This window comes from Pyxicephalus adspersus, chromosome 7 (assembly GCF_032062135.1).
Source record: "Pyxicephalus adspersus chromosome 7, UCB_Pads_2.0, whole genome shotgun sequence".
NCBI classification, from domain to species: Eukaryota; Metazoa; Chordata; class Amphibia; order Anura; family Pyxicephalidae; genus Pyxicephalus; species Pyxicephalus adspersus.
In genome coordinates this window covers 17,474,738-17,500,756 of record NC_092864.1, presented here as the reverse complement: position 1 = coordinate 17,500,756, position 26,019 = coordinate 17,474,738, and the positions used below count along the sequence as shown (strand labels likewise).

General features: G+C 38.5%; 2 protein-coding genes across 2 annotated transcripts in view; both read right to left on the bottom strand.

Moving 5' to 3' along the window:
* Positions 1–472: 472 nt before the first annotated feature.
* On the bottom strand, positions 473–7,451 carry LOC140335223 (uncharacterized). The gene is made up of 6 exons (XM_072417683.1): positions 7,304–7,451; positions 6,463–6,746; positions 5,152–5,207; positions 4,501–4,741; positions 2,839–2,953; positions 473–1,300 (listed from the first exon to the last, which is right to left on the bottom strand). Exons 2-6 carry the CDS (start codon positions 6,710–6,712, stop codon positions 1,111–1,113), a joined length of 852 nt encoding a protein of 283 aa, XP_072273784.1. The 5' UTR covers positions 6,713–6,746; positions 7,304–7,451; the 3' UTR covers positions 473–1,110.
* A 6,381-nt stretch (positions 7,452–13,832) lies between these two features.
* The window catches only part of IFT140 (intraflagellar transport 140), a 50,789-nt gene continuing 38,602 nt past the window's right edge, over positions 13,833–26,019 (bottom strand). Inside the window, exons 19-27 of the mRNA XM_072419066.1 lie at positions 22,773–22,905; positions 21,590–21,733; positions 21,348–21,476; positions 20,216–20,398; positions 19,548–19,754; positions 18,494–18,706; positions 18,251–18,417; positions 16,722–16,863; positions 13,833–15,884 (exon numbers count right to left, since the gene is read on the bottom strand). Of these exons, the coding sequence (XP_072275167.1) occupies positions 15,681–15,884; positions 16,722–16,863; positions 18,251–18,417; positions 18,494–18,706; positions 19,548–19,754; positions 20,216–20,398; positions 21,348–21,476; positions 21,590–21,733; positions 22,773–22,905 (1,522 nt within the window). The 3' untranslated portion in view covers positions 13,833–15,680. The remainder of the gene's footprint in view (positions 15,885–16,721; positions 16,864–18,250; positions 18,418–18,493; positions 18,707–19,547; positions 19,755–20,215; positions 20,399–21,347; positions 21,477–21,589; positions 21,734–22,772; positions 22,906–26,019) is intronic.

The window sequence follows — 26,019 nt, the reverse complement described above, 5'->3', positions numbered from 1 at the left end:
TATGTCAACATACCTTTATAAAGGGCCTCAACCCTTCCACAATCAGCAAATCCCATATTAACCACTGGCTGGGAAGCTACTACTAAAATATATACATTGGAAAAGCCAGTGGCAATGTCAGCCAGCATCTGTTCTCAGTAATGGTTCTTTTAACCGGTTTTAATGTGCCCATCTTCATGTAGCCAGGTATTAATATAATTTGTGCACCATTATCTAGGCAAGTCATTCACATTGAGGAAATACCTGCATAGTAGAGGAAATCTCTTCACCCTTCATAAAGGACTAAATAGGTATTTTAACTGTACAATCTATTTTGGACTAGTTATTCCCCCTTTTAATGCTTGCACTTGGCATCCACATAAAAAGCTGAAAAAAAATGTCCTTAAAGAATAAAATACTACTGAGAGCTTTTTTGCTGGAGTTTGAGGGTACTCTGACCTTGTACCTAAAGGAAAAAAAGGCAAGAATCACATTTTGGTAACACACATCTTTATTACTTCTTTGCCTGTCAACAGAGTACAAAGTGCAAGAAATAATATTTTACCTGTAAAATACAGGTTTTGTTTTACAGCTCATTGGAGAATATACAAATGGCAAACCTCTTTTGATAGATTTATTTGTTCGGAGAGCATTTAAAACTAAACTAGTGTAGTCCAATTTTTAAGGGGTTTCATTAATAACACTGTGTACAACTATGCAAACTTTTTTTTTTTTTTTTTTAACGAAACTGAGAACATGAATTGAAAAACACTTTAAACAGTAAATACACAGCAATAAAGAAACTACTTGTTGCAAATGTTACCCAGGTAGCAAAATATTCAGTTTGCTTGTTTCACTAGATTTTAGACACCATATAATATATACAACAAGATTCTATCAGAAACTGGACGGTGAATGATTTACTATTTTTCATAGTCTATCTAAAACTAAAGAAGGTAAAAGGCCTTACTACAACATATAAAGTGGGACTGTCAAAAACTAAGATCTTGTTGACAACTATCAGAACTCAACTGTACTCTCTGTACATTGGGTGCTCCTTCTGCGCATGTTCGATATCTCAGACATGTGCAGGAGAGGCATTTTTTCTTTTAAGGGAAAGAGATGTCGATCTCACGCAAGCGCAGTGGGATGGGCACTCTTGTTTTCCTCTTTACATTGGGGGACTTGCCAAGAGGACTGAGGAAGAAGTAGTTTGAGAAGAGTGGAGATGGCAGCACCCGGCACTTCCTCACCAGGAAGAAAAGGAAATCCAGGAGGACGCGGGACCGGATCACGGGAAGGACCAGCATCATCGAGGGACCTGCAGGATTAAAAGTGTCATTTTTTTGTTTTCTGTTTAGTTCCGCTTTAATTTTACAAGAGAACTGATCCAACACTATTGGAAAAACAAATACACAGCCAGGTTTACAGAAACGGCCAGTAAAGCAAATGATAATATGGAAGCAAAAAAATGTATACATCATATGGACCAATACGATACATTCAAATTATTTGCAACACTTGGCTGTTGTGTCCACCAAAGTTTAGTCCCCTGGTGTGATGTATACAGAGCAAGACGGGATAGTTGATCACAAACCTCTAAGTGATATCTAACATTTATGGTTACTAAAGAGTTTGGTCACAATACAGGAGCTGCCACTCACCTACAATTTCTTCCCACCCGGCTTAAAAAAAATTCTGGGTTGTCTGATTTATGATATACCATTTTCTCTCATCTTCAGAAATGTAATGAATGCTGTGCCTGTTTTCCCCATCCCCTATTGTTCTAGGGCTCTCATTGATTTCTTGACAGCCCTGAACTAAAAACAAATACTTATTTAACTTTTCATAGCTTTTTCAAAGCTTCATAATAACATAAGAAAGTGTATCTTTATAAATTAGAGAACAGCCCGGACCTCTCTCCTAAATCTCAGACAAAAAAACAAAAACAAACCCATAAGATGGTCTCATGCCCCCAGCAAAACAATTGTGTTTATTTATTAAAATGTATTGTTTTATGTGGAGGCAAAGGTGAATAATTCCCTTGTTGTTTGGTCAAATCTACATTGTAGCACTAGCTGGTTCATTTGGGTTTGTGTTAGTAGTTCCTGTTTCACTATGCTTTTCAGGTCTAAGCTGGCTTTCTATCCATACCCCTATGCTGTAAAAAAATATTCTATAAAAAGTATAAAATACAATTTCCTAGGATTTTAATTTGTAGCAATAATTGCATATACCAAAGACAACCCAAAGTACTATCCTACAGTTTGTTACCCAAGTCTTCAGACTAAAAAGAGTCAAGTATGGGGATTGTAATGACCTGAAGTTCCTATACATAGACCTAATCATCAGGTGTGTGGTTATATTGGTTCAATACTTTTTTTAGGCATATGTGAGATAAATATTTGTATCCGCATCATTTATAAAAGTGCCTAGCAACATTTGCATTCACTTGTCCTGTTTCCTCCTATTTATAAAATGGTGATCAGACTGGCATCACTTTAATGATCACCAAAAAAATACCACTGATCCCCATCGTGGAATATAGTATTCTCCACTTTCAGTTTTTAGAAACTAGAGAACAGTTACTCAGTTCAAGTGAAGTAAGCTTGTAAATGCCACTTTAGAAGTAATACAGTACCTTCTTTCTCAATAATTAGAAGGCCAATTGCAAGGGGAAAAACCTATCCCCACTTTTATGAATATGGCTTCATAATGGCAATCAGGGTTCTAAGCATATTTTTCTGTTCTCAGATGTTTTATAAATAGGCCCCATCGTTATAAAAGGATAGCTGCCTCCGTGCATGATTGTTCTATTATACTCTGATACATTACCAATGGGACAGAAAATACACTTACACATCAAGTTTTACTTCAGTTCTGCCTCTTCCCATAGCCTGGCAGTAAGGACATCCTTGAGCTTTGCAGTTCAGCCTGTGAGAGAGTATCTGTTTGAGGAAAGCGCAGACTCTAACTAAAAATTAAAAAAAAAAAAAAAAAAAAAAAAAACAAAAACTTCAGTAGGCAGATATGATAACATACAAAAAAAACCTGCATTGCATTTAAAATGAATCACATTTAGCTGCGAGCCCACAAAGCTATTGCAGCAAGGGCAAATTCAAATTGAAAATAATTTCATGAAAAACAGTGTACCGCGTTTTGGTACAGAAATCCAGACATCAGGGAAACGCCCAGGAGGTTAATCATACCGCCAGGGGGGTTAAAAGCTAAGGTCTATTTTCTAGGCACTAAATTCCTTTGCAAACTAAGATATTTTTTTGTAAAATAAGTAGCGGATACAAATCACTGTACTACACACAGCCTGTGTAGAGAAGCATTGTTTGAGGAATTTAACAGATTACTGGAATACAGAATGCGTGAAGAAAACCATAAAAGGGTGGACACAAGACCAATCACCCCAAACAAGGTGTAAGAGTAGCAGTGACTGATCTTCATTAAAGGCCGTTATTGCACAGAGGCAAAGGAGTTGTTTAACCACCTAAGCTGTAATCCCGAGTGTGACGTTGGTGAGGCCAGGAGTTAGCGGCGGGAAATTCAAAATCTCTTTGTACTGGATTCAAATGTTAAACTTGATTGAATGTTAAACTGTGTACTGGATTCAATTCAATGTTAAACTATTTTTTTTTTTAAGTTTAATATTAAATTTATTACCTATTGGACATATTTTGGTGAGTTATGCCTAAGAATTATAGCCTACAATGTAAATTAAATTTACATGCAAAAAAATTGTATCACTTTTTGCACAGAAATTTGGACAGAATCAGACAGCTAGGGGGTTAATACTGGATGCACAGACCTGGAAAAACCACAGAAAGAACACCTGAACATGTACTTGTAAAGTACTGTGTCCTAGTACTATGCTAATGGAAGGGATGCGTGAAAAAAAGTATTATGATGCTGGGATGTGGACATTTAAGCAAGCCTGTTCTTAAGCCTTCATAGGAAAAACATTGGTTTGCTCCAGGAGCTAAAGCAGAAGCGGACAGCGCACTAGACAATACTTGGGTATAAAATATAAAGCTTTGAAAACAGGCACTTTTACTCTACCTAAAAGAACTTACATCTTGATAGGGCAGTTTAATATGAAAAGTGATAAATTCTGATTTGACAACCATCAAAAATTGTGGAGGCACACATACAATTAGGACACCAAAAATGCAGGTATCCTTACCAGGACGGTCCATCTCTAGTCTTTGAAGGCCACATACAAGCCAGGGTTTTCTGTAAACCACACCTTAAAAAACCTACTGCTGTTGGTTGGAGAAATACTAGAAATGTATGCACATCCTGGCCCGCGAATACTGGGGACTGACAGTCTATTAGTAACAGTCCTTAGTCTATAGTAACAACAATCTCCTGGACTCCAGGATTTATATACTGTACATCTGTTCACATGTAAAACGCTTTTTTAGTTAATGTTATATTTTGCAGACACTATGACAATAAACTTATAAAACACAATGACTTAGCAGCCTGGTGGCTACTTCACTGAAGGCTTACCCTGACAGCCTCTAACATGATGATGGCATTGCTTCATATGACCTATAACATTCTTCATGGTTTGACAGTTAGGAACTGTGCATATGCCTGCCTCCACATTGCCTGTCCCTGTTTCTTTGCAATAGGATGCATGTTGCAATAACGTAAGAACCTGCTTGATCTGCTTGCATTTTATTAGGATGATATAGGAGGTTGCCACTGAAGGAGATGTACTCTTGACGTTTTCGGTGGAAGTTTTGTTCTACAAGAGAAAGAAAAAATGAGAAAAAAAAGCTTTAAAGCAGTAGCCCCCAAACTTCTGGACATCAAGGACCACTACATTTACGGACTACTGACCACGCCATGCGGGGAGCTATGTGTCACTCAAAGGGGAAGAAACTTCCCCCAGGGTGACATGGTCTGCAGCTCCGGCCGGTGTGTCCCCCCAGCGGGGGTCCTTCTCCTGACCACCAAAATTTTCTCATGGACTGCCCATTGGGGACCGCTGCTTTATAGCACATAAGTTATAAAGGATGCATACTGTATGTAACTTTGTGTATGAAGTCATAGGGCAGACATGCACAGTATAGTCCAGTGATGTCCCTGTTCAGGTAAAAACATGGCCACCATAATCATAATATATAATGATTGCTTTGAAAGTGGTTTACTTACAGATGATGTGCTTTCAGGTAATGTTTCAGGGCAATCCTGATGGGCAGACTCTCCACCTAATAATTAAAATACCAGTAGATTACATTGCTCCAGCATCAAATCCAAAGTAAGTTCAACAGCTGACACAAGCAACCATTTTTCTGTCCTTAATCAGATGTGGGGGGCGAATGGAGTTTGATAAATATTAATTTAAACTACACAAGTTATGTCAATTAAGACTAGCTAGTTAAAAAACCAAATCTGCAACAAAAATGGAAGCAGACCCGTTTGCGTGCACTAGACCTTAAAGTGAAAATGTTATGTTATATGCTATGTTATTTACAGTGATAAATCTTTTTCAGACCTTTTTAAATATGTTGCAAAAGCTTTGTAGGGTTCTCCCCAGGCCGTTTTAGCTGGGAGCACCACCCGGCACTTTTCAGCACCCACCCGGCTGTTTTTGGGTGGTTACTAAAGTGTTTGGTCACAATACAGGGGCTGCTACCCGCCTACAATTTCTTCCCACCCGGCTTAAAAAAATTTCTTGGTTGAGCACTGCTTTGTACACGTCAGTTTTTTATAATAAGAAAATCCAATGACAAAAGACTGAATAAGGCATGAAGTAGGGCTGTACATACAGCTCCATTCAGCTCTATGGAGAGGGGAGAACGAGAAAGCTGCACCCAAATGCGCTCTCCCCCTTTCACTTGTATTTTGATCTTTTTTCATTCGTGAGTCCTCGCAAATGCAAATTAGTGGATTTCTTTTTTACATAATTCTAAAATTGTTTTTTTTTTAAACTTGTTACTTTATACATTCTTTTATGTGTGTGCCCAACCCTTTTGTCTTTACTGTTTCTATAGAAAAAGACTGAAATCTAAACCTGCAGCCTGATAAGATACTTACATCTTATATCCCAGGAAGCTGCACTTTACCCTTTATCACTGGCTAAGACCATTCTCCTTCTGTACATGTGGAGTTAGGACACTGCATCACTGGAGAGTTTCCACATATGTAAATGAAGCACTGCACAATCTCACACATGCACATAGCAAGATTTCAGTTTTTAGATTAAAGAGACATTTCATCAGTGATGCTTGGTGATCCAGCAAATCTGGAATGGATTTCCTGAATGTATCCTGGACCAGATCCATTCCAGGTTTCCTGGATCACTGAGCCTCACTGATGAAAGTGTATCCTTCTCCAGCCTTGGAATGCTTCATTAAATCAGACCCACTGTTGACTGTTCAACCAGAACTAGCTCAGTTTCTGACCCTGGCTGCTGCTGTTGTAGCATAAAAAATGAAACACACTCCATACATTGTAATTTACCTTCCTTTTTGCATTGCATAGATTTAAAGCACTCCACAATATTCTGCAGCTTCCGATTTTTCCACAGGAGAGGTCGTTTGCTGTACTTTCTTCTGCATTCGGGGCACGTATAGAGTTTACTCTGACTTTTGGTGTCCAGAACGGCCTGTATACAGTTTAGGCAAAAGCAATGACCACATTGCAGTACTACTGGATCAGTAAAAATGTTCAGACAGATAGGGCAGGTCAGCTCTTCTTTCATAGACTGCATTTTGAGCAATGGAGAAGTGAAAAGATTTCTGTATCTGGAAGACAAAAAAATTAAACCTGATGAGAATTTTAACCCTCCTGTGCACTCCCGAGCTTTATATATAACAACCAGGGACCACTCCTGAACATCAGTTTATTGCTATGACTACATAGATTTCTTAGACATACATAGCAATTTATGTATTTAGTTGCTACTATAAAACCTTTTCTGTATCTAAATAACATTGTATAAAGGAACAGAGGATATAATCTGCACCCCAGCATCATGTCCAGAGGCATTCCTGTGTGTTTGTGCACCTTGCAACCTTTAGGCCAGTGTTTCTCAACCTGGGGTCATATATATATATATATATATATATATATATATATATTTTTTTTTTTTTTTTTTTTTTTTTTTTCCCTTTACACACATTATACAGTCCAGACACACAGTAAACACTACACATACTATATAAACATACAAATAACTCTACACTACACCTTCCAATGTACTTTATACACAGCATACAGCACCAAACTACATACAATAACACATATAAATACAATACTGCACTATAAATACAATTACAAGGCCTCCCTGTGACATACTTACACAGCAGAGTTTCTCCGGATCCTCCACCATGCGGAGACTATATGAAGAGCTGCGCGTGGTCTGGCGCCTTTTGTAGGAAAGTGGGCGGAGCATGATGTTCCCCGAGCCTGGGACTGTGAGTTGAGGAGGTGTGCGGAGCCTAATGTGCCACGAGGCTAGGGCTGTGAACATGACGGGTGGGCGGGGCCTAATGTACCACGAGCCTGGGGCTGCGAACAGTATAGGTGGGTGGGGCCTGGTGCAGTGAGGGGGAAGGTGAGCAAACCATAAGTATCACGTAGACCTGAAAATACACGTACTGTACTCTGCGCTTGGACTTCCTATAGGTGGCCACTAGGTGGCAGTAGAGCCGCACACATAGATTGTTATATAATGTGGAAAATGTGACAGAAGTTGCATGAGGTGACTTTTTATCTGAGGGGTGGCTGCACCTGCTCTGTTCTAAAAGCAAAATGGAGTTAAAGCAGAGATTAAACCTCAAGGTTCTGGGCCTTCAGGAGGTTTTTGTCATAATGTGAGAGTATGCACTGTATATTTGCTGATAAAGATATCCACTTGGATACCTGGGCTTCCATCTTTACCTGGGTGCTCGGCCTTGGTCAGGTTAGAATGAGGGTAACTCACTGCCCAGCAGAACATACACTGACCTGTGCATGCGCAATTTGTGTAGTAAAAGGCTATAGAGTGACTTCAAAGTGACTTCACCTGTCAAAAAAACACTGGGCTGGTCATTATATCAGACTTATACTCACTTACCTTTTCTGATTTCGCCATTACAAGTCATTTACCTTAGAAAAATGTAAAAATAAGCTTATAAAAGCCCATAAACTCTTCCATTGGTTTCAAATAAAACATTTGTAAACACGTAGGGCCATTTCAGAGCCCCAGCTATTTGCCTCAGTCCTATCTGCTCCCATTCATGAGTGTGGTTGGGAACCATTTTTTTGTTTTGCACGCAGCTGCTGAAGATCTTGACATGGTTCCTGAAGGTGACAAGTCACCTTTGGCTGCATGGTTGCTCTTTGAAGAGGTTCTGCAGCTGCAGGCTCAGCCGAATGCAAATCTGGGTAACTGCAAGGCAGATCGTCTTGAGACCATCGTACTGCCAGTGTACAAGGGCCCCTTATAAAAACAAAAAAATAAACGCTTCTATTGTTTTAAATTGAAACTTCCCTCTGTTGATTTCAATATATTATAGGCTTTTATAAGCATTTAAAACATTTTTAATTCTCTAGATCTGCAGATTGATTTTACATGGTGTGAACTGGTTCTTTGGAGTGAATGGTAATTTCAAACACTGGGAAAGCTGTGCAGAGATTACACAACACCCGATTTTGTTATACGTTATGTACTAGTTTTTGAAATAAAAGAATAATAGATATTATACAAACATAAACTGTACTTCTTTTTATTTATACAAGGTATTAGAGCCAAAGGATGGGAAAGACAACCAAGCAGTAACCATACATTGCACATTGATACAGGTATGAAAAGGATTTAATAGCATTTACATATATACATACATTTACATATAGCTAGCAGAGGCTTTGCTGCAATCTAGGGGACATTTTTGGTGTGAAATCAACAGCACAGCAACACGTCTTTAGGCCACAACTGCACAGCCAAACATAACATGCAATCTGCTGCAGCCATGTGCAAAAAAAAAAAAAAAAAAGTCAAACCTCTCCTATTCACTTGAAAGGGAGAGGTTGTGACTACAGTTAAGCCTGCTGCAGCTCACTGCTGGTCTAAAATTACCATAAAGGAGTCCACTTCTATTTTCTCCAGGAAGACAAGCAGCGTGCTCATTTAAGAGTATGGTCCTCTCCTTTAAATCAACCTCTACCCAATCATTTCAACACCTCCCCTGTTGACAAGAGAAAGTAAGGGATTCCTTTAACCGTCATAGAATAAAAAAAATGTATGACCTAAGTGGGGGAAAATTCCATCCTCTTCCAGGTTCTGATTGCCATCTGTGTCTTGGATGGAGAGATTCCCCACACGGCATGAATGGTTTTGTTTGAATTTCTTTTTAAATCTGTTTTAAACTAGAAAGGGTTATAACCCCTCAAATGTTGTTCTTGCTGCCTGCACCCCACTAGGGAGATTTCTTCTTCTTCATTTTAGCCCTAAGGACACAACAGGACATAATAGGAAATCGCCCCACAGTAACAAAAGGCTCCATTTCATGTTGCTGCCAGAGACAGATATACAGGATCAGTTTGCCGCAACTTGTAATGAGAGCTAAGAAATGAAAACAAAGAAAAAAAATAAAAAGGGGAATACAGCGTTTGCCAAGGTGTTTTTCTTCTACTGCTAATAAGGAAAATTAAAAAAAACAAAAACACACACACGGCCTTGAGGGAAATCTCTATGGCTTTTCCTAAAAAAACATGCAGTTTGGTTAACTAGCTTTCCCTCACAAAAGACTGTATTAAAGACATGTGACTGAGGTAGGGACATTGGATTGTGAGCCCCTTTGAGGGGCATTTAGTGATAAGACTATGGACTTTGTACAGCAGTGAATAATATGTCTGTGCTATATAAATACCGGATAATATTAATTATAATACCTATAATCACAAAATTATTTTCCAAATTGCAATAATTTGATCCTAATGCAAAAATAAATTAACCCCCAAAAAAAAAAAGATATACCTGTGCCCCCAAACACTGCAATAATGCTAAAGAAACATTTCAGATGATCAGGTTGGAAACTGACACATCCAAGAATGCAGATCTCCAGTGTTCTCCACAGTTCTCAGTGATTCCGCCTGTAGACCTAAAAATGACTTCAGGACACAGCATTGATGTGGAAGTCAACAGGAGGAAACAGGAAGTGCTGCAGGGGACACAGGAAATCAGCATTACCAAAATTAAAAAAAAAAGTCCAATTCCACAGCAAAAAAAATAAAAAAAATGGTATGTAGCAGTAGAGGTGGCTGACAAGATGAGTACACAAAAAAAGTAACTTTTCAAAACTAAAAAAAGAAGGCATCAGAATTGCCAGAAACTCCAGGAGTTTTGGAAAAAGCAATGTGCCAATTTTACAAATTATATAAGAATTCTGTACTTAGGATGGATGTATGAAAAAATGTATGTATGGATGTATGAAAAAAATATTGCAACTACATTTACTACATCAAACTTTTATTAGAGTGGATAGATTTTTAATTATTTGTTTTAAATATATATATATTTTTTATAAAGTAATTAATCCAGTCTTCCAGGTCCATGTGTTTCAATTGCAGTAATTGATTCTTCAGCAAATAATGTTTCAGCAAGGGTCAGATTCAATGCTTCGTAAATAGATATTCCATTGCCAAAGGATTCCTGCTTCTGCCTGTTCAGTCTTGTGACTTACACAGCCTTGGCAAACAGCATAACCGAGCAAATGACACAAATTTTGTGTTTTAAAGTGGACCAGTCACTGAGAAATAATATAATCTTCCATTGCTGACCTGGTTCTAAAATATACAGCTTGCCTGGTTGTGTTCTGATCATCTGCATTTATTACCTTTTGCATACCTGACCCAGAATAAGGATGCCATTAAGGTGTGTAGTTAATTGCCACAGAAATATCGGCATACTTGTTTCTCATGCTATTGAAACCAGTAGTTCTTTATCATCCAGGCAAGTAGTGTTCTTTAGAATGCGTCCAGCAATTACAGCTTCTATAATTCCTCAGTAATAAGTTCATTTCAAGGAATACAATGGTGGCATCTCTACATGCCAACCCAGTGAATGGATAGAAAGAGAATAGTCGCAGAATGATGAGCAACTCTCTACTCTCTTTTCATTTTTAGATTTATGTTGCGCAGCCAATTGCCTCCCAGTCCTGCCCTTCCTTTTCCAGTCCAAATGCTGCTAAGGGCTCTTCAATAGGCTGAGCTGAAGTCAAATTCATATACTTAGACTGCTTGCATTTTCAGAAATGATTTATGAATGAATACAGAGCTGCAGTCATTTGTGTCTTTTAGATTTACTTGGAGCACAGTTTGAACATAAAGGAAGTGCTTGATTTCAGCATACATGTCCTTTAACAACCTAGCTTTGGAACAGGAAAATAGAGGAAGTGGGTCTGAATTCCTTTAAGTCAAATGCTCTGCAGCAGAGATGTGACCAGGCGGCCATGATGGGAGGGGGTAGGAAGATACACTTCCCTTTTCATGTTATTTGACTAGATAACTCCATCCTGGACTGTAAGTGCTGGGGAAGGAAGGAGCAGGACTGGCAGCCTCTGGAGTCATGGAGAGGACACACTATAATAAGCCAGCTGATCCCATGCAAAAAAAGCTAAAAATACACAAGATCATCTTCTCATGACTCCAAATGCAGGGCGTCTCCTCCTGGCAGCCAATGATGAGGAGACACCTTAACTGGGAACAAGGCCTGTGCACTGACATCCATCAGCCCTTCGCAGGATATTTTCATGGATTTAACACGGAGGGATGATTGGGGGGAAGTAAATGTGTTGAACATAGCAGTTGTTCTTGTGTGGGATTGCTGGTCAGAAAATCAGTTGTATGCTGGGAAATGGTTTCCCTTACAATATCAACCACAAGTGTAAATGCTTTGGGAAACATAACAGGACTTTTCTCTTTTTCCCAAAAAATGTTTATTGCCGAGATGCTCCTTTCTTTAGAAAAACTTCACATCACTTCCTGTCTTAGTGACAGCACTGCAACCAGAACAGGGAATAGGGTGAAATATTGCCAATTGGGAAAAAGACTGCAATTAACAAATGAAAAAAAATGCAAAAAAGCGATTTGGCTAGAATCATGTGTCAAAAAAAACAACGTTTCAGAGATGTGAACAAAAATGTAAAATGAAAGGACATAAATACTCTTCTCTGAAGGCCACAGTTGGTCCAGTCCTCATGACCACTAGTCTACCACCTGTATAATATTGTACATATTTGTGCTGCCAAAATAGATCTGACCCATCAAGGCATGGGCTCCACAAGACCTTTGAAAGTGTTCTGTTGGATCTGTCACTAAAACAATAGCATCAGATGCTTTAGGCCACATTGCCTCAGCCCGTCCTCCCTCTTCTTATAGTGCATCCACATGAACTAAAATATGATGTGATTTATTAGACCAGGCTGCTTTCTTCTATTGTTCCTTGGTCCAGTCCTGACACTCACATGTTTATTGTGAGCACTTTTTGAAAATAGCAGAGGTTGGACTAAGCCATCACCCTTCAGTCGAGTCCCAAGTCATGGACACCAAGTCCCAAGTCAAGTTTCAATTCACCAAGAATTCTTTCGAGTCCCAAGTCAAGTCACTTCATTTATCAAGTCAATTGCAAGTCATACTTAATCTGTTATAGTGCTTTCCTTGCATTCTAAGTCCACTAAGTTGGGCTATTTCTGCTGATAGCTGAGGGGGACACGGAGGAAGGCAGTGAGGCCTCTGTCCCACCTTCCCCCTCGCCCCCTTCAGCTGTCAGAGGAGAAAGCCATGGACTTAGAATGCAAGGAGGGGTGGAGGAAGGTGGTGTTACAGAAGACTCACTGCAAGTCGAGTTGCAAGGTGACTTAAGTCGGACTCAAGTCCAAGTCGCGTGACTCAAGTTCCAACCTCTGGAAAAAAGGGGTCATGATGGACTCTCTGACTAGTCTACGGCTATACAGCCTTTTACATAGCAAGCTGTGGTGCACTGTGTGTTCTGACACAAGATTAAGTTTGTGCAAAATCATCAAAACTAGATTGGAACAGATTGACTAACCACTCCTCACCACCCCATTTCAATAAGCCTTGAGTGTCTATTATCCTGTTGCCAGCTTATCAGTTGCACATCCTTGGACTTTTGGTAGGAACTAACCACTGCATACCGGAAACTCAAGACTTGGGTTCTGACCCAGATCTAGCCATCACAATTTGGCTATTTTTTTCCTGTTTCTAACACATGACCTTCAAAAACTGACTGTTCACCGGTTGTCTCCTATATCGACAGGTGCTGTTGTAACACATTAATCAGTGTTCTTAACTTCACCTATCAGGGCTTTTTAATGTTTTCAATGTACATGCACCAAAAATAGAGAACCGGACAGAAGTTTTGACCCTTTCCCACCACATTCAAAATAGAAAAAAAAATATTCTATTGAAAGCATATGTAAAAATATATGTGGGAAATCTATTAAGAGCAAAACAAAAATAAAAAATACTTGCAGCAGTTTTTACTGCTGGGCTACTCTGATTGGGCTACAATTACACAGATGTTCACCTGTTCCCTTCCAACCACCATCATTGTAATGGGCCGTTTCCCTGGTAGGCAGCAGTGCAGGTGAGGTAGGAAGGAGACTACCAGAACTTTACCAAATCAGAATGAAATTTCTCATAATTTTCTGTTTCAGTAACGTTCTAATCCTTCTCACTCAATCAACAACAAAGGCTTGACTTCCACTTTTACACACTTACCAACACACAAACTAACAAACTTTCTTTCTCTGATACACATGATATTGACTTCTTCTGTAGGACTAAACCACAAACTAGTAAAAGAAAAAGGTCACAAAAAGGTAAAATATTTTCATAAAATCATTTTATATTTACATATGTATATAAATATACATTACAAATAATTTACTTTAGAAAAAAATTACAAAAAAAAACCTGTTTGATTTTGTATAAAAATACATGTAGGCTGGTGCTTTAATCTGGAAGTCGGCCTGTTCACTGAGTGAGCAGCTGAGCTGTGTGCACCTGTGCAATGGTCCATGCTTAGACTATAGATATGCCTCTGAAACACATGCAGGTATGTTCCATAAAGAACTGCAAGGGTGCAGTTATCATTACTTGCAGTCACCACAGAAACCAATCAACTGAAGGATGAAAACCTGATTGGATGCCACTGGTCTCTACACTTTGCATCTCTCTGTTTTGTCCTACTGATGGGACAGCAGAAAGGCAAATTAGATGTGTGCTCACAGTTCTAGGATGTTATGGTGTTAATTACATGTCCTGGTGATACAAATCACAATTAAAAGTGTACCTGTCAATCATGCAAAACATGGCCAATCATTTTGCAATTTTCACAAATGATGTCTCAGTTCAGTATTCTAAGGTGTACTTTGGACCACAAGGGCCATGGTGCTTACATAATCTTGGGATTTATTGACTTGCAGGAATCCTGTGCCCAGAAAAATATTAAAGCTGGAAATGCTAGTTGCTTGCCTTTATCTGGCTTACAAACCTCCTAATTCATTGACCCAGTGCTAGTATGTGGTCACCGATGTCTGATCTTCCAGTCCACACAGTTGTTGTTGGTCATGGACTCAAAGTATTACCCTTCTTATGAGCAAAGTTACCAACACCTGGACTGAATTCTAAAGTGCCACTTTAACTATATTTTGACTACCTAAATAATGTTTAAGTTGCATTTTATTCACGTATTGGGGTTTTAATATATCCCATGATTATTTTTTATTATTAGCTGTCAAATGGACAAAATATCTCACACTAAACAGTTCATAAGAATTTTTTATCTTTTCTTTTAATACATCTTTTTTGAAGTCTGTATTTTATTGTACAGACATGATGGCAAAAGGCTGATGATGCTAAAGTGCCTTCCTCTGTTCAAGGCAAACTGGCAGGTTGGCTTTGTATACAAACTCCAATGATAACTATAATTGGCTTTTATAGCAATCATGTCAATAGAAACCCTGATCGTTATCCAGAGATTAGAGACACTAAGCGGCTAATAAAAACACACAATTCATCAGAGTGACTTTTAGGCAACTAGCATTTTCAAAGGGAGAAGCTGGTATTGACAGCTCACAGAAAATCTCACAGTTTTCAAAGTTTTTTTTGCCAGTGACATCAATGAATTAAGTAAGGCATGGCTGACTGATGTCCAAAAATCTGAATGATTGGTGGTCCTCAGGCCTTGGATTTATGTACCCACGCTAGTCTGTTGGTATAAGAGGGCTAGACACTTGTCAAAGCATTTAAAATGGCTTTTTCCACAGTGAATGACTGCTAGGGTCCAGCAGACTTTGGTTTATTGCATCAGTCCATTCTGGTCTAATACGTCCAAGCTTTGTAGGTCAATGGATAAGGTCCTGTTCAGAAAGCCTGAAAGGTGTAAAAGACCTAGGCACAAGGAAATGCTGTGGAGTTCATTTAGGGATAAATGAAACCGGCAATTATGATCTACAATAGAATTAACCACGATGAGTAATGTAACCTCTTATTTGACAATAAACCCATATGTGACACCTTAAAATTAACATGCTACAAATTACCCGATCACCAGGTTAAATTGCCAAGAGACATTAAATAAAAATTGCCTGTTTATTTAACCCTAAACGAATACTTCCTTGCCATTTCAGTTCTGGAATAGAGTGGTCTGTGTATATCATGAGAGCATGAGGTTAACCATCATAGTCGATATCTGGTGCCTCTTCTACCTCCTCGCTGTCGTCCAGGCTGTTGTGTCGCACATGCTCAGAGGCTTGCTTGTGGTTCAGTGGAATGGAAAGGGCTCGGTATACAGCCTCCACTGTGCTCTGGGCTACATAATAGTTTAGGTTGACAGATGGCATCTTGGACCTCATTTCCTCCAAACAGCGATAGGCCTGGTCAGAGAAGTGAACATGTTACAAGTCCGTACTGAACTTTCTGCATTTACCACCTACACATAACTCAATGTGCTAATAATGATGTGTGGCTTGCCAATTTTCTGTTTTCAGGGGTTCAGATAATAGTTTACTGATTTTTAAATAAAATAATATCAACAAGGAAAGTTAGTGGACAGAACAAAAAAGTTCCACGTACACTGCATGGACTTTGCATCTATTGATTTTTTTCTCTTTTTTTAATTCTGTTAACCTTTTTGCCCAAGTATAGATTTATATTTGTCACAATCATACTTAAATTATTTACTGCGGATTGATTTACTATCTCTGCTGGGTCTGTTTATAAGAACAACTCATTGTGTAATAATACCTCCCAGTCTCCACTGCTGGTTTCAGGTCATGTCCTCATGTTCTTGACCTTAATTTCATGTAGGAAATGTTGAACTCCTCAACCCTTTTCACATCCTTGATAAATGAATCAGGTCCCCCTTTCCTCAAGACTGTACATATTCCATGTCATTGTGTATGTGAGGCTTTCCTCAGTGTGCTTCACCCACATTCCATACAGATAAATCAGTAGCATTCTGCAATGGCCAATAGAGTGTGATGCAGCAAGTTGTGATAAGAATGTCTCCATGTACCGTTATGCCAGCAATATATATGACAAACCTAGTATTATTTTCTATATTCTCCAGTCTGGGAGCTCAGATTAGTACAAATATTTGGATCTGAAGGAGGTTTATTTATCTGATCTCCAGCCCTTGTTTTCTTGTTTGTGTAAAAAAGTATGGTATTGTAATAGGACATTCCCTATTCCCTGTGAACTCAAAGTTTTACCTTCTGGAAGTCTTCCTGCTGTGTGTAATGTTCCACCAAGAGACCATACACATCGCCAATACGCACAGCACTCTCCAAATCTGGCTCTTCCAGCAGGAGCTCACACTGTCTGATGGCCTCCTGCTTGTCTCCAGAATACGCTCTGCAACAATGACAATAGATTATTGTGGTTAGCTCGAATCAAAAAGTAAATGTGACAAATGTCTAACTGAGCATTAATGAAAATGTAATTTATCTTTCCCTTGAATACAACTTTCTCTGCTATATATTGCTGACAGCCAGCTGTCACCTATGACCAACCTGCTCTCTACCTACTAAAGGTGTGTTACTCTTACAATGTAGATGGTGTTTTGTTTGGATTACAGACCCAGAACAAACCCTGAAACATTTAATTTCAATTTATTAGTAAGTGTCATTGATCCAGAATTGTTACTGGTTGGATCCTAATGGGTCAGATCTCCTTAGGCTTCTTAACCCCCCTAGTGGTAATCCCGAGTGTGGATTTTACCTGCAAACAACGATAATCCTGAGTCACACTCAGGGTCGCTTGAACTTAAAAAAAAAACCCACTTACCTTGTTCCTTTGCTGACCCCCGTCGTCCTGCTGGTCCCCGCAGGTTCTGGGGACATGTCCGTCTTCTTCGATCTTCAGCCGCACAATGTAGAGATGATTTCCAGGGTTTCCCCGTGTGGACGTAAGGATTGGCGGGAAATTCAAATAATTTTGTATTGGATTCAATACAAAATAGCTGTCTGAGTCCAATACAAAGAATTTTACATATAATATATATATATATAAATATATATATATATATTATATATGCTACTGTACAGTTATATTACATGTATCACAATTTTTTTAACACACGTTTATTATTAAATGTATTACAATTATTAGGTATTGGACCTATTTCGGTGAGTTATGCCTAAGAATTATAGCCTACAATGTAAAATAAATTTCATGCAAAAAAAAAAAAACCAAAAACAAAACGCTTTTTGCATAGAAATTTGGACTGAATTAGAACGCTAGAAGTATATTAGTTATGGTGGACTGAGCAGAAATCCAGGTCATATGTACACGACTAGATCTTAGGGCTCTTAAAATTAATGGATAATTATTAAAAGAACCTGTGGACACCACAAGATTTACAATTTCCAAGCAGATAAAGTTCTTTCTTTGTTGTAAATCCTGTTTACAAAACGAAGTAGCTAATTCCAAAATTTAAAAACAAGTGAATGACCGCTCTAATTGGACAGCTCAGATTAAAAGTTTGAAACAGAAAAGGCCTGCCTCAAGGCCAGTACTACCTGTTGCATGGTCTCTATCTTCTCTTCTGTTCATAATTAAATAGTTATTGTAAAACTAAGAATTCATAAGAGACCCTCCTAATTTGTATGTTAGCAGACCTGTTCAATTTAAACATAAGCAGTCACACCTCGTAATTCAGAAAATAAGATACAATAAATTGCTTTTTTTTGGAAATATGGACCGCAAAGTTTTACTTTGGGTTATTTTCTATAAAACTCACCTGCGTGCTTGAATAAACCTTTTTACCAGCGTCAGCTTGTTCTGCATATCAGACAGTTTTCTTTCCTGGTCCTCTGGGCTTCTCATTTTGGCTTTGGTGAGACATTTGTAGGCCTCAGTCAAGGCTCCCATGGCCTTCTCATAGTTCTGGTATTCATCGATCTCCACCTAAAAGGCATCATGCTCTCAATAAGATGAAGCACTGAAGCTAATCCCTAAATAAATATATTTCTGTAACACTCACCTGAGCGCAGGCATCGTAAAAGCCAGCTAAAAGGTCAAGAGCCCTGCCCTTAGTGTAGAAAGTTATGATGTTGTTGACAATGTAGGGGTCTTGACGCCAGTCCAGGGATTGCAAATAATTAGCTGCCATGATATATATTTCCTTTTGACGTGACACTCCAGCAAAGAAGACAATTTTCTCAGTATCACCAGACTTTAGTAAGGACCTCATGGCCTGGAAAAAAAAAAGATATTTGAAAAACTCTATAGATTGAAAAGATGGGATCTGCCAGTTCTAGCCTTGCTAAATTGCTCCAAGATCTTACTGTCACCTTGAATTAGTATTTCTGTCATAATAATGACAGCAATTAAAGTATTAGATATAGCAAAATCAGCTAATAAACTATACGAGCAAGAGTTTGCTGACACACATGGAAAACAAAACTCAGTTCAGGAGTTCCCAGAGACGCATACAGTTAATGCTACAGAGTACAAAAATATTTTGGACAGTTGTGTGCTTCTAATCTTGTGGAACCAAGTTCATTATATTTCAGGGGATTTGAGCTTCCATCATGGCTGTTCAACAAGGATGGGCGAAAGTCTATAGAGCGAAAATAAAATGTAAAATCTTTATAGCACAAGACTCTTTCCACTCACTATCACCCCTGATGAACCATGATGAAGAAATGCTAAAAATCCTCAAAATGAGTGTTTAGGGCCCTGTGTGGCAAGAACGGATGTGTTAAATGTTATGTTTTTATTTACTTACAAATGAGCCCATTTATTGGAATGGGCTGCCACAATGCATATTATGGCACTGCACCATAATGAACAGGAGTGAAGGGGCCCTTAAACAGATACTGTGAATAAATAAACTAAAACTAGACGTCAGGAAGCCTTTGATGCTCTTTTCTGTAGTTCCTATTTATTGATCTAAAGTCTACCAGTGGCCTTTGTGCACCAAAGAGTTGCCCTTTGCAAGTTACTGTATCAGATGTACTCGATAAAAGGGACATCTAACAATTCAAAAGAACTTAGCTTACCAAAATCTACTCCATAAATAAGGGCTTTCTTACTTTTAGTTTGTTTCCAGCCTGGGTGTATTTCTTGGTGGCAAGATGATAGTTCCCTTGCCTCATGCAGCAGTCTGCAATACGCTCCAGCAGCTCCCGCCTTGCTTCCTCGCTAAGTTCCTTGGAGTTTTTTGACACTGTCATTTTTTCGGCCATAGCTTCTGTGATGATGAGGTTCTGCTCCAGGCACAGCTGAAGAGCATCATAGTACTACAGGAACATTAAAACAACATTTTTCAATAGTAAAATACCGAAGGTTAAAAGCTAAAAGAGGTAGATCTAAAGGCAATGTTGTGTTTATTCTGTTTATATCTTCATTCTCATTAAAAAAATGCCCTGGTGATTGTGGTGTCCTTGTTCAGGCTCTTCCTCTATGTAGTCACCCTGTTACATGTGGTCTTTTTGGAAAAAAAATTGTGCAGAAATGATTGCCACTGTTGGTCCACAGCAATGAGGTGCAGTCATGGCTGGAGTGCATACACGTAGAAAGAAAGAGACTGAAAGAGGCTGGAGACAATCAGAACAACATAAATACAAAACAGGATGGAAACAAGGTGAAAACAAGTATTTTACAAAACTCGGCAATTGTTTGAGATAGGGTTATACTTTGGTAAACTACATTTCCTCCACTCAGGTTTTAGATTTACTAGCGCACTAGTTAAACTGTTTACCTTTTTAGCTGCTAAAAGCAGCTCCACAGCCTTCTCAAACTGGTTGTGCTGGATGAAAAAGTCTGAGCAACGGGAAAGTAAGGCTGGATCTGACTTCTCATCCAGGTCTTCTGCTATTAACTGAAGAGCGCCAAACTGTTCAGTGGCAAACGCCAACTCCAGTGCCTTAGAGAGGTGACCCGACTGAGAGGAAAAAAAAAATAGAAAAACATTAGCACATTGAATGTACTGAAAACATTGGGTACTAGTAATCTTTACATTTAGATTTCCTTTTTCTATTGAAAGATTAATAATTTATAATGATGTGATATAACATGATTAATTTCCAAAATTCATGTACAGACGCTGAACAGATTTCTGTGTGACTTTCTAAAGATAAACCTCCTTTTCCTGCTAGTAAAGAATGTGACAATACTTTGTTTTATAAAGTAATGAAATATTACGATCCCTAATATGAATGCTTACATCTTCATTGGAAAGATTCACTCATCACTGACCAATGCCACTTGGGCAAAAAAGGATAGGGGAAATAAAACAAAAAACATTTTTTACAACTGTCACAGCTTTAAAAGTTTATTGGATTAATTTCAGCTCATATATAACAGAGTAGCCTTTTTATAGTAAATGATGGTCAATAGGACATATCTAAAAAAAAAACTCAGGGAACATTGGGAAAAGGCTATGTCAAAGAGGTACCAATGTAGCAAATTAGCAATACTATTGGGGAATACATTATGCTTAAAGTGCTAGCCTTATGTAAAATGAAAAAAAAAAATCTTTGCTATGCCTCACTTCTGATGTGCATGCATGCTAGAGTACACATTTTAGTTCAAAATGTGAACAGATTTTAGTTCTATAATTGCTCAGCACCTTCTTTCTGTGTTTATAAGTTCAGCCCCTCCGCTTGTGGATGGTTTCCACTGTAGTGAAGGAATGCTAGGAAATCTAACATGGTTGCATCTGATTGATTGTGGATTCCACTCTGATCACATCTGGTCGATGAAAAAGATATTCTGTCCACCATTTGCATAAAAGGATAAGTGCATTTTGCACATACTTAAAGTATTGGGGAGGTGGACTTCTGCTTCAAAGGGTACTTGTGCTTTAATTTTACTACCCATCTACAGATTACCTTGTGGTAAAGCATAACAGCTCTATCCATTTGCTCCCCCTGCTCCTCGTAATAGCGTGCAGCATCCATCATATCCTCTGGTGTGCTTAGCAGAGCAAGGTTCATGAGCTGATCATCCAGATTGTTCTCCTGTAGGGAATAGAGAAAGCCTACATTAAAAATCATGTTAACTAACTAGCTATTTCTGTAATGCGGCTTTTGAACAAGTCTATTTCTGTAATGCAGCTTTTGCAAAAGTGTACCTTGCAGAGTCGTATGGCGTTGTTGTAAGCTTGTGCCCTGGTGTAGAAGTGCACAGCTTGCTTTAGATCTTCCTGGCTTTCATACTGACGTGCCAGATGGTAGGAAGCTGCCAAATTACCGGTCTCATTGGCTATCTCTGCTGCCTAGAAAACAAGATTATTAGCACATCTGACGGACAATGGTCAAAGCTGGCCACATTGAAAAGAAAATACTGCTGGGATACAATAATACCGAATGCACATTGTGCAACTTTGCCTGGGCTAATTGGGACATTCAGCCCAAATATATAAGACTTTAAGACTGGATTTCCAGCTGTTATAGCTTAGTACATTCTGCAGAAGCATTCTCCCTTTCTTCACATCCATTTTTTCTCCAGCTATTGTATGTTATTTAGTAAGCAAGTATTAAGTAAGTGAAATATACTGTAGACATTGAACATCTAAATAGGACTAATAAAACTGGTTCTAATACAAATGAGGTGGGTCTTTAAGATTTGCTGCTTTGTTGCTTTTTTTTGCTCCACTCTTGTGCAATCATATATGGCAATCTGAAGAAAAGTCTGAATACTATGATAGTTCTGTTTTGTATATTCTGCACACAGACTGAAATTAGGAAGTTAAAAGAGTAAAGTATAGAAGTAAAGTGAAGTAATCCAAAGAAACCAATTAAAGATTATTCCAAACAGGCATCCTGTAGTCACAACAAGGTTTACTGTATTGTGCCTTTTTTAAAGTATGAGTAGAATAAAAAAAACAACAATGTAATATATTGGGGCCTAACATACCTTGTATTAAGAGTAATGTGTTCGCTGCATGTTTTCTTTTTTTCAGGCTAAGAGCATTTTCAGCAGAAAGAGAAAATACCTGTTGATCTTAGTAGAAATGCCATGTCCTTGTTACTTCTTTAAAATAAACAGGAAACATGTACAAGCTGTATTGATCCTGCTATCTCCCACTTAATGGGATTATTAAAGACAGACACGGGTGGCAACCATATCTCTCTCATTGTATAGACTGAGCAGTAAATGTAGCCACACAGGGACATGGAGTGTGTTATTTGAGTGATAACCAAGGAACAAAATTCTATAGCCACTAAATCGAAGGATGGGTAAGCTGCTATGTATAACATACTTAAACATAAAATAAAGCATATAGTGTTTTTGTTGTATGTCGGGGCTCTTACCTTCTGAATGTTCCTTAGAAAGCAGTGTACTCGCACCAGAGATAGGTAATCCTGCGCCATCTCATAGTACTTAAGAGCAGAGTCAAGGTCAGACTGTCTTTCCATGTACTGAGCCCACCATTTCCAGAGACATCTGCACAATGCCAAACAAAGACAAAAAAGAGTTTGAGGGTCAGACATAGCATCATTCAAATGCTTTATTTTTCTACTGTTTCATCCATCGATATTCTTCCAGCAATGAGGAAACACTGATGCCATTTTTGTTACCATTTTATATATCTTTCTGATTGTAAGAGTGTGAAAGGGTCTGAGAAGGTATTTATGGAGGACTGCATCCCCTTTATAGTATTTGTTGCACTAGCTCAATGCTTCCAAGTAACTGCATGCCTGTTGCAAGTTATCCTGTTACTCTGGCAGGAAATGGGAAGAAATCTTTCTAACGAAGCCCCAGATAGCAGTAAAAATTCTAAGAGGTTTGGATAGAGAAACGTTTCTCATGCGGGAACCCTTCAAATAACATTCAGGTCTCCAGGGAACCCTTGCTAATTACTATATCAATAGCACATTAATGTGGTGCTCAGTAGGAAGAATTATTAATATTTTTACACAGTATTTATATGATGCGGACATATTAGGCAGCGCTTTACAAAGTATATAGTCATGTGACTAGCTGTCCCCCAAAGGAGCTCACAATGTAATGTCCCTACATCAGTCATATGTCTTTAAAACAGTCTAAGGTCAATTTTAGGAAGAAGCCATTTAACCTATCTGCAGTTTTTGGAATGTGCAAGGAAACCTTACGCAAACACAGGGAGAACCTGCAAAGATAGTGTTCTGATCGAGTGCTAACCTCTGAGCCACTGTGCTGCCCTCTTACATTGCTGGCCACTGTGAAGAATGTCACCCAGATAACATCAGAAGCACAAACTGCTCATTGGTCAAGGAACCCCTGGCAACATCTGGATGATTCCCCAAAAAAATGGTTTAGAAACACTGGGCTAAACAAACATTTTAATACTAAATAAATATAAACAAGTAATGAATGATGATAAATGATAAATATCAATGTGCCTTTTTTCTGGGAAGTATTTAAACCCCTTTTGAATTATATTAGGACATTTATGGGAAATATGGAATATAATAGGTGGATACAATGGAATATTCACTTTTTAGAGACCTTAGAACTATTTTTAAAATCACTTTCCTGACACAGGCTACAGGAAGGGCTATTCTGACCATCAGTTCCAGATTCTCCCATAAGTGATCTGACAGATGGACGTGACTGTGGAATCTGCTGAGTGTAACATTTGTTTGATTTTGCTCTTACTGCTTTTCAGGTGTTCACATTGTCTTCTGCTCAGCCCCATGAGAATCCATTTGTTATCATTATCTAACCAGATATTTGGTTTACTGACAGCAGAATCTGTTACAAGATATCTTCACTTTGTACAATCTCAAAAGATGTAGTTGCTTGTTTAATACATACAAGCTGAACTCAAGACAAATAAAATGCAAATGCATGTAGTTCTGTATTTATTTATTACATTTAACTGTATCATTTTCCTTTTTTTATATGCAAGTAGTTAGGTACCTGTGTCAGCCTTATGCAGATCTCAGACTTGGGTCCTGATTTGTAAAAGCTCTCCAAGATTGGAAAGGATACACTTTCATCAGTGAACCTGGGTGATCCAGCAAACATGGAATGGATCTGGTCCAGGATTCAAAACATTTGCTAGCAAATGACTTTAAAGAAATCCATTCCAGGTTTGCTGGATCACCCAGCTTCACTGATGAAAGTGTATCCTCCCCAGCCTTGGATAGCTTTTATAAAGCTGGCTCTTGGAGAGAGAAAAGCAGCAAAGGGAGCCAGTCACTTATGCTGCAGTTGTCATGTGCCTCTTGGGAGAAATACAAGGTTGGTGGTTGAATAGTTGTTTAGAGAGTGAAGAGTGATCCTGGATCAGTTGTATCAGGTGCAGGTTTTCTAAAGGTAGCTTTCTGGTACACTGGATGTGGGAGTCAAAATATACATCGTTTGTATAATACAGCAAATGCTTGTTTGTGCCAGAATATTTTGGTGAAAAATTGATCATAAATTTAGGAATTTGGTAAACTTGGTGAATTGTAGGCTATGGTGAACTGGAGTTTAAAGCATATCTTAACCCAAGAATGAGTGAGTACAGCCACTCTAGGGGAGCAAATATGTTTATATTGGATTTTTGGGAAAAGGGGGGGGGGGGGGGGACTTGTAAGCAGCAACATCTAACATGTTTCTTTTAGGGTTTACACACTCATTAATAAGAGGAAACAAAATCAATGAAGGATGATGATGGTAAAGATGTAATTATTCAGAAACTGGGGTTCCATTTTTATATTTAGGGATCAGATTGAAAATTAAACTTAGGCTAAAATAAAGCTATAAAGTTTAATAAAGGAAGAGAAGCAGTTTTGCAAACAAAAGCCAACCTTTACAAACCCTTAAAATGTGATTTTGGAAACAATAACTAAAAAACAGACTTTAAGCAGGGCATGGCGCTTAAAGGTAAATAGTGATCAATATAGTATTTTACTGTAGGATTTACTCATTACAGGTAAATCCAAATTTTGTGCACTGGAAGGGCAATTTTCTCTTTCATTAAGTACAGTGGTACCTCGGTATAAGTCCGCTTTGGAATAAGTCCAACTTGGTATAAGTCCCGTTTGGACACGAAAACTTTTGCTTGGTATACAACCTTTGCGCACGAACTTGTATGGGTCAAAATGAGTCCTAACACCTTGTGCTACCCTTATTTATCTCTCTCGAGACAAAGCCACGACTGGCCACAAGCGTCAGTACGCCAGTTTCCACCATTCAGTGAACAACCCGCGCTATAACACTCTGTGAATTACATAACATCTCCTCCTCCTCCCTTCTCAGCACCATCCTAGTAGGCGCTTCTCAGCAAGGTAAAGTGAGGTTACATTTTCATTTATTTCATCTAATTGGTTTTGTATTTATGTATTTTAGTATTAAGCAGTGTTTAAATTATTTTATACAGCCCCATCAATGTATATTATGCCAATACCAATAGGATTTTTTTCCCATGGGAACAAATTATTTTCCCTTTATTTCTTATGGGAAAAAATTGTTTGGTATAAATCCAAGGACCTGGAAAGGATTAAGGATTTATACCAAGGTACCACTGTATACAGTTATGATCTTTTTAGCGCCCTCTTGTGACTGTACAGCAGGTTGGCAGTGTCACTT

Bases quoted from the DNA above. Each gene is read 5' to 3' on its own strand.
- LOC140335223 (XM_072417683.1), bottom strand. From the start codon at position 6,712: ATGCAGTCTATGAAAGAAGAGCTGACCTGCCCTATCTGTCTGAACATT. The intron at 4,742-5,151 runs GTAAGTAAACCA...TTTCTCTTGTAG, and splicing joins TACCTGAAAGCACATCATCT to AACAAAACTTCCACCGAAAA. The intron at 1,301-2,838 runs GTAAGTGTATTT...TTAATCCTGCAG, and splicing joins ACTGAAGTAAAACTTGATGT to GTCCCTCGATGATGCTGGTC.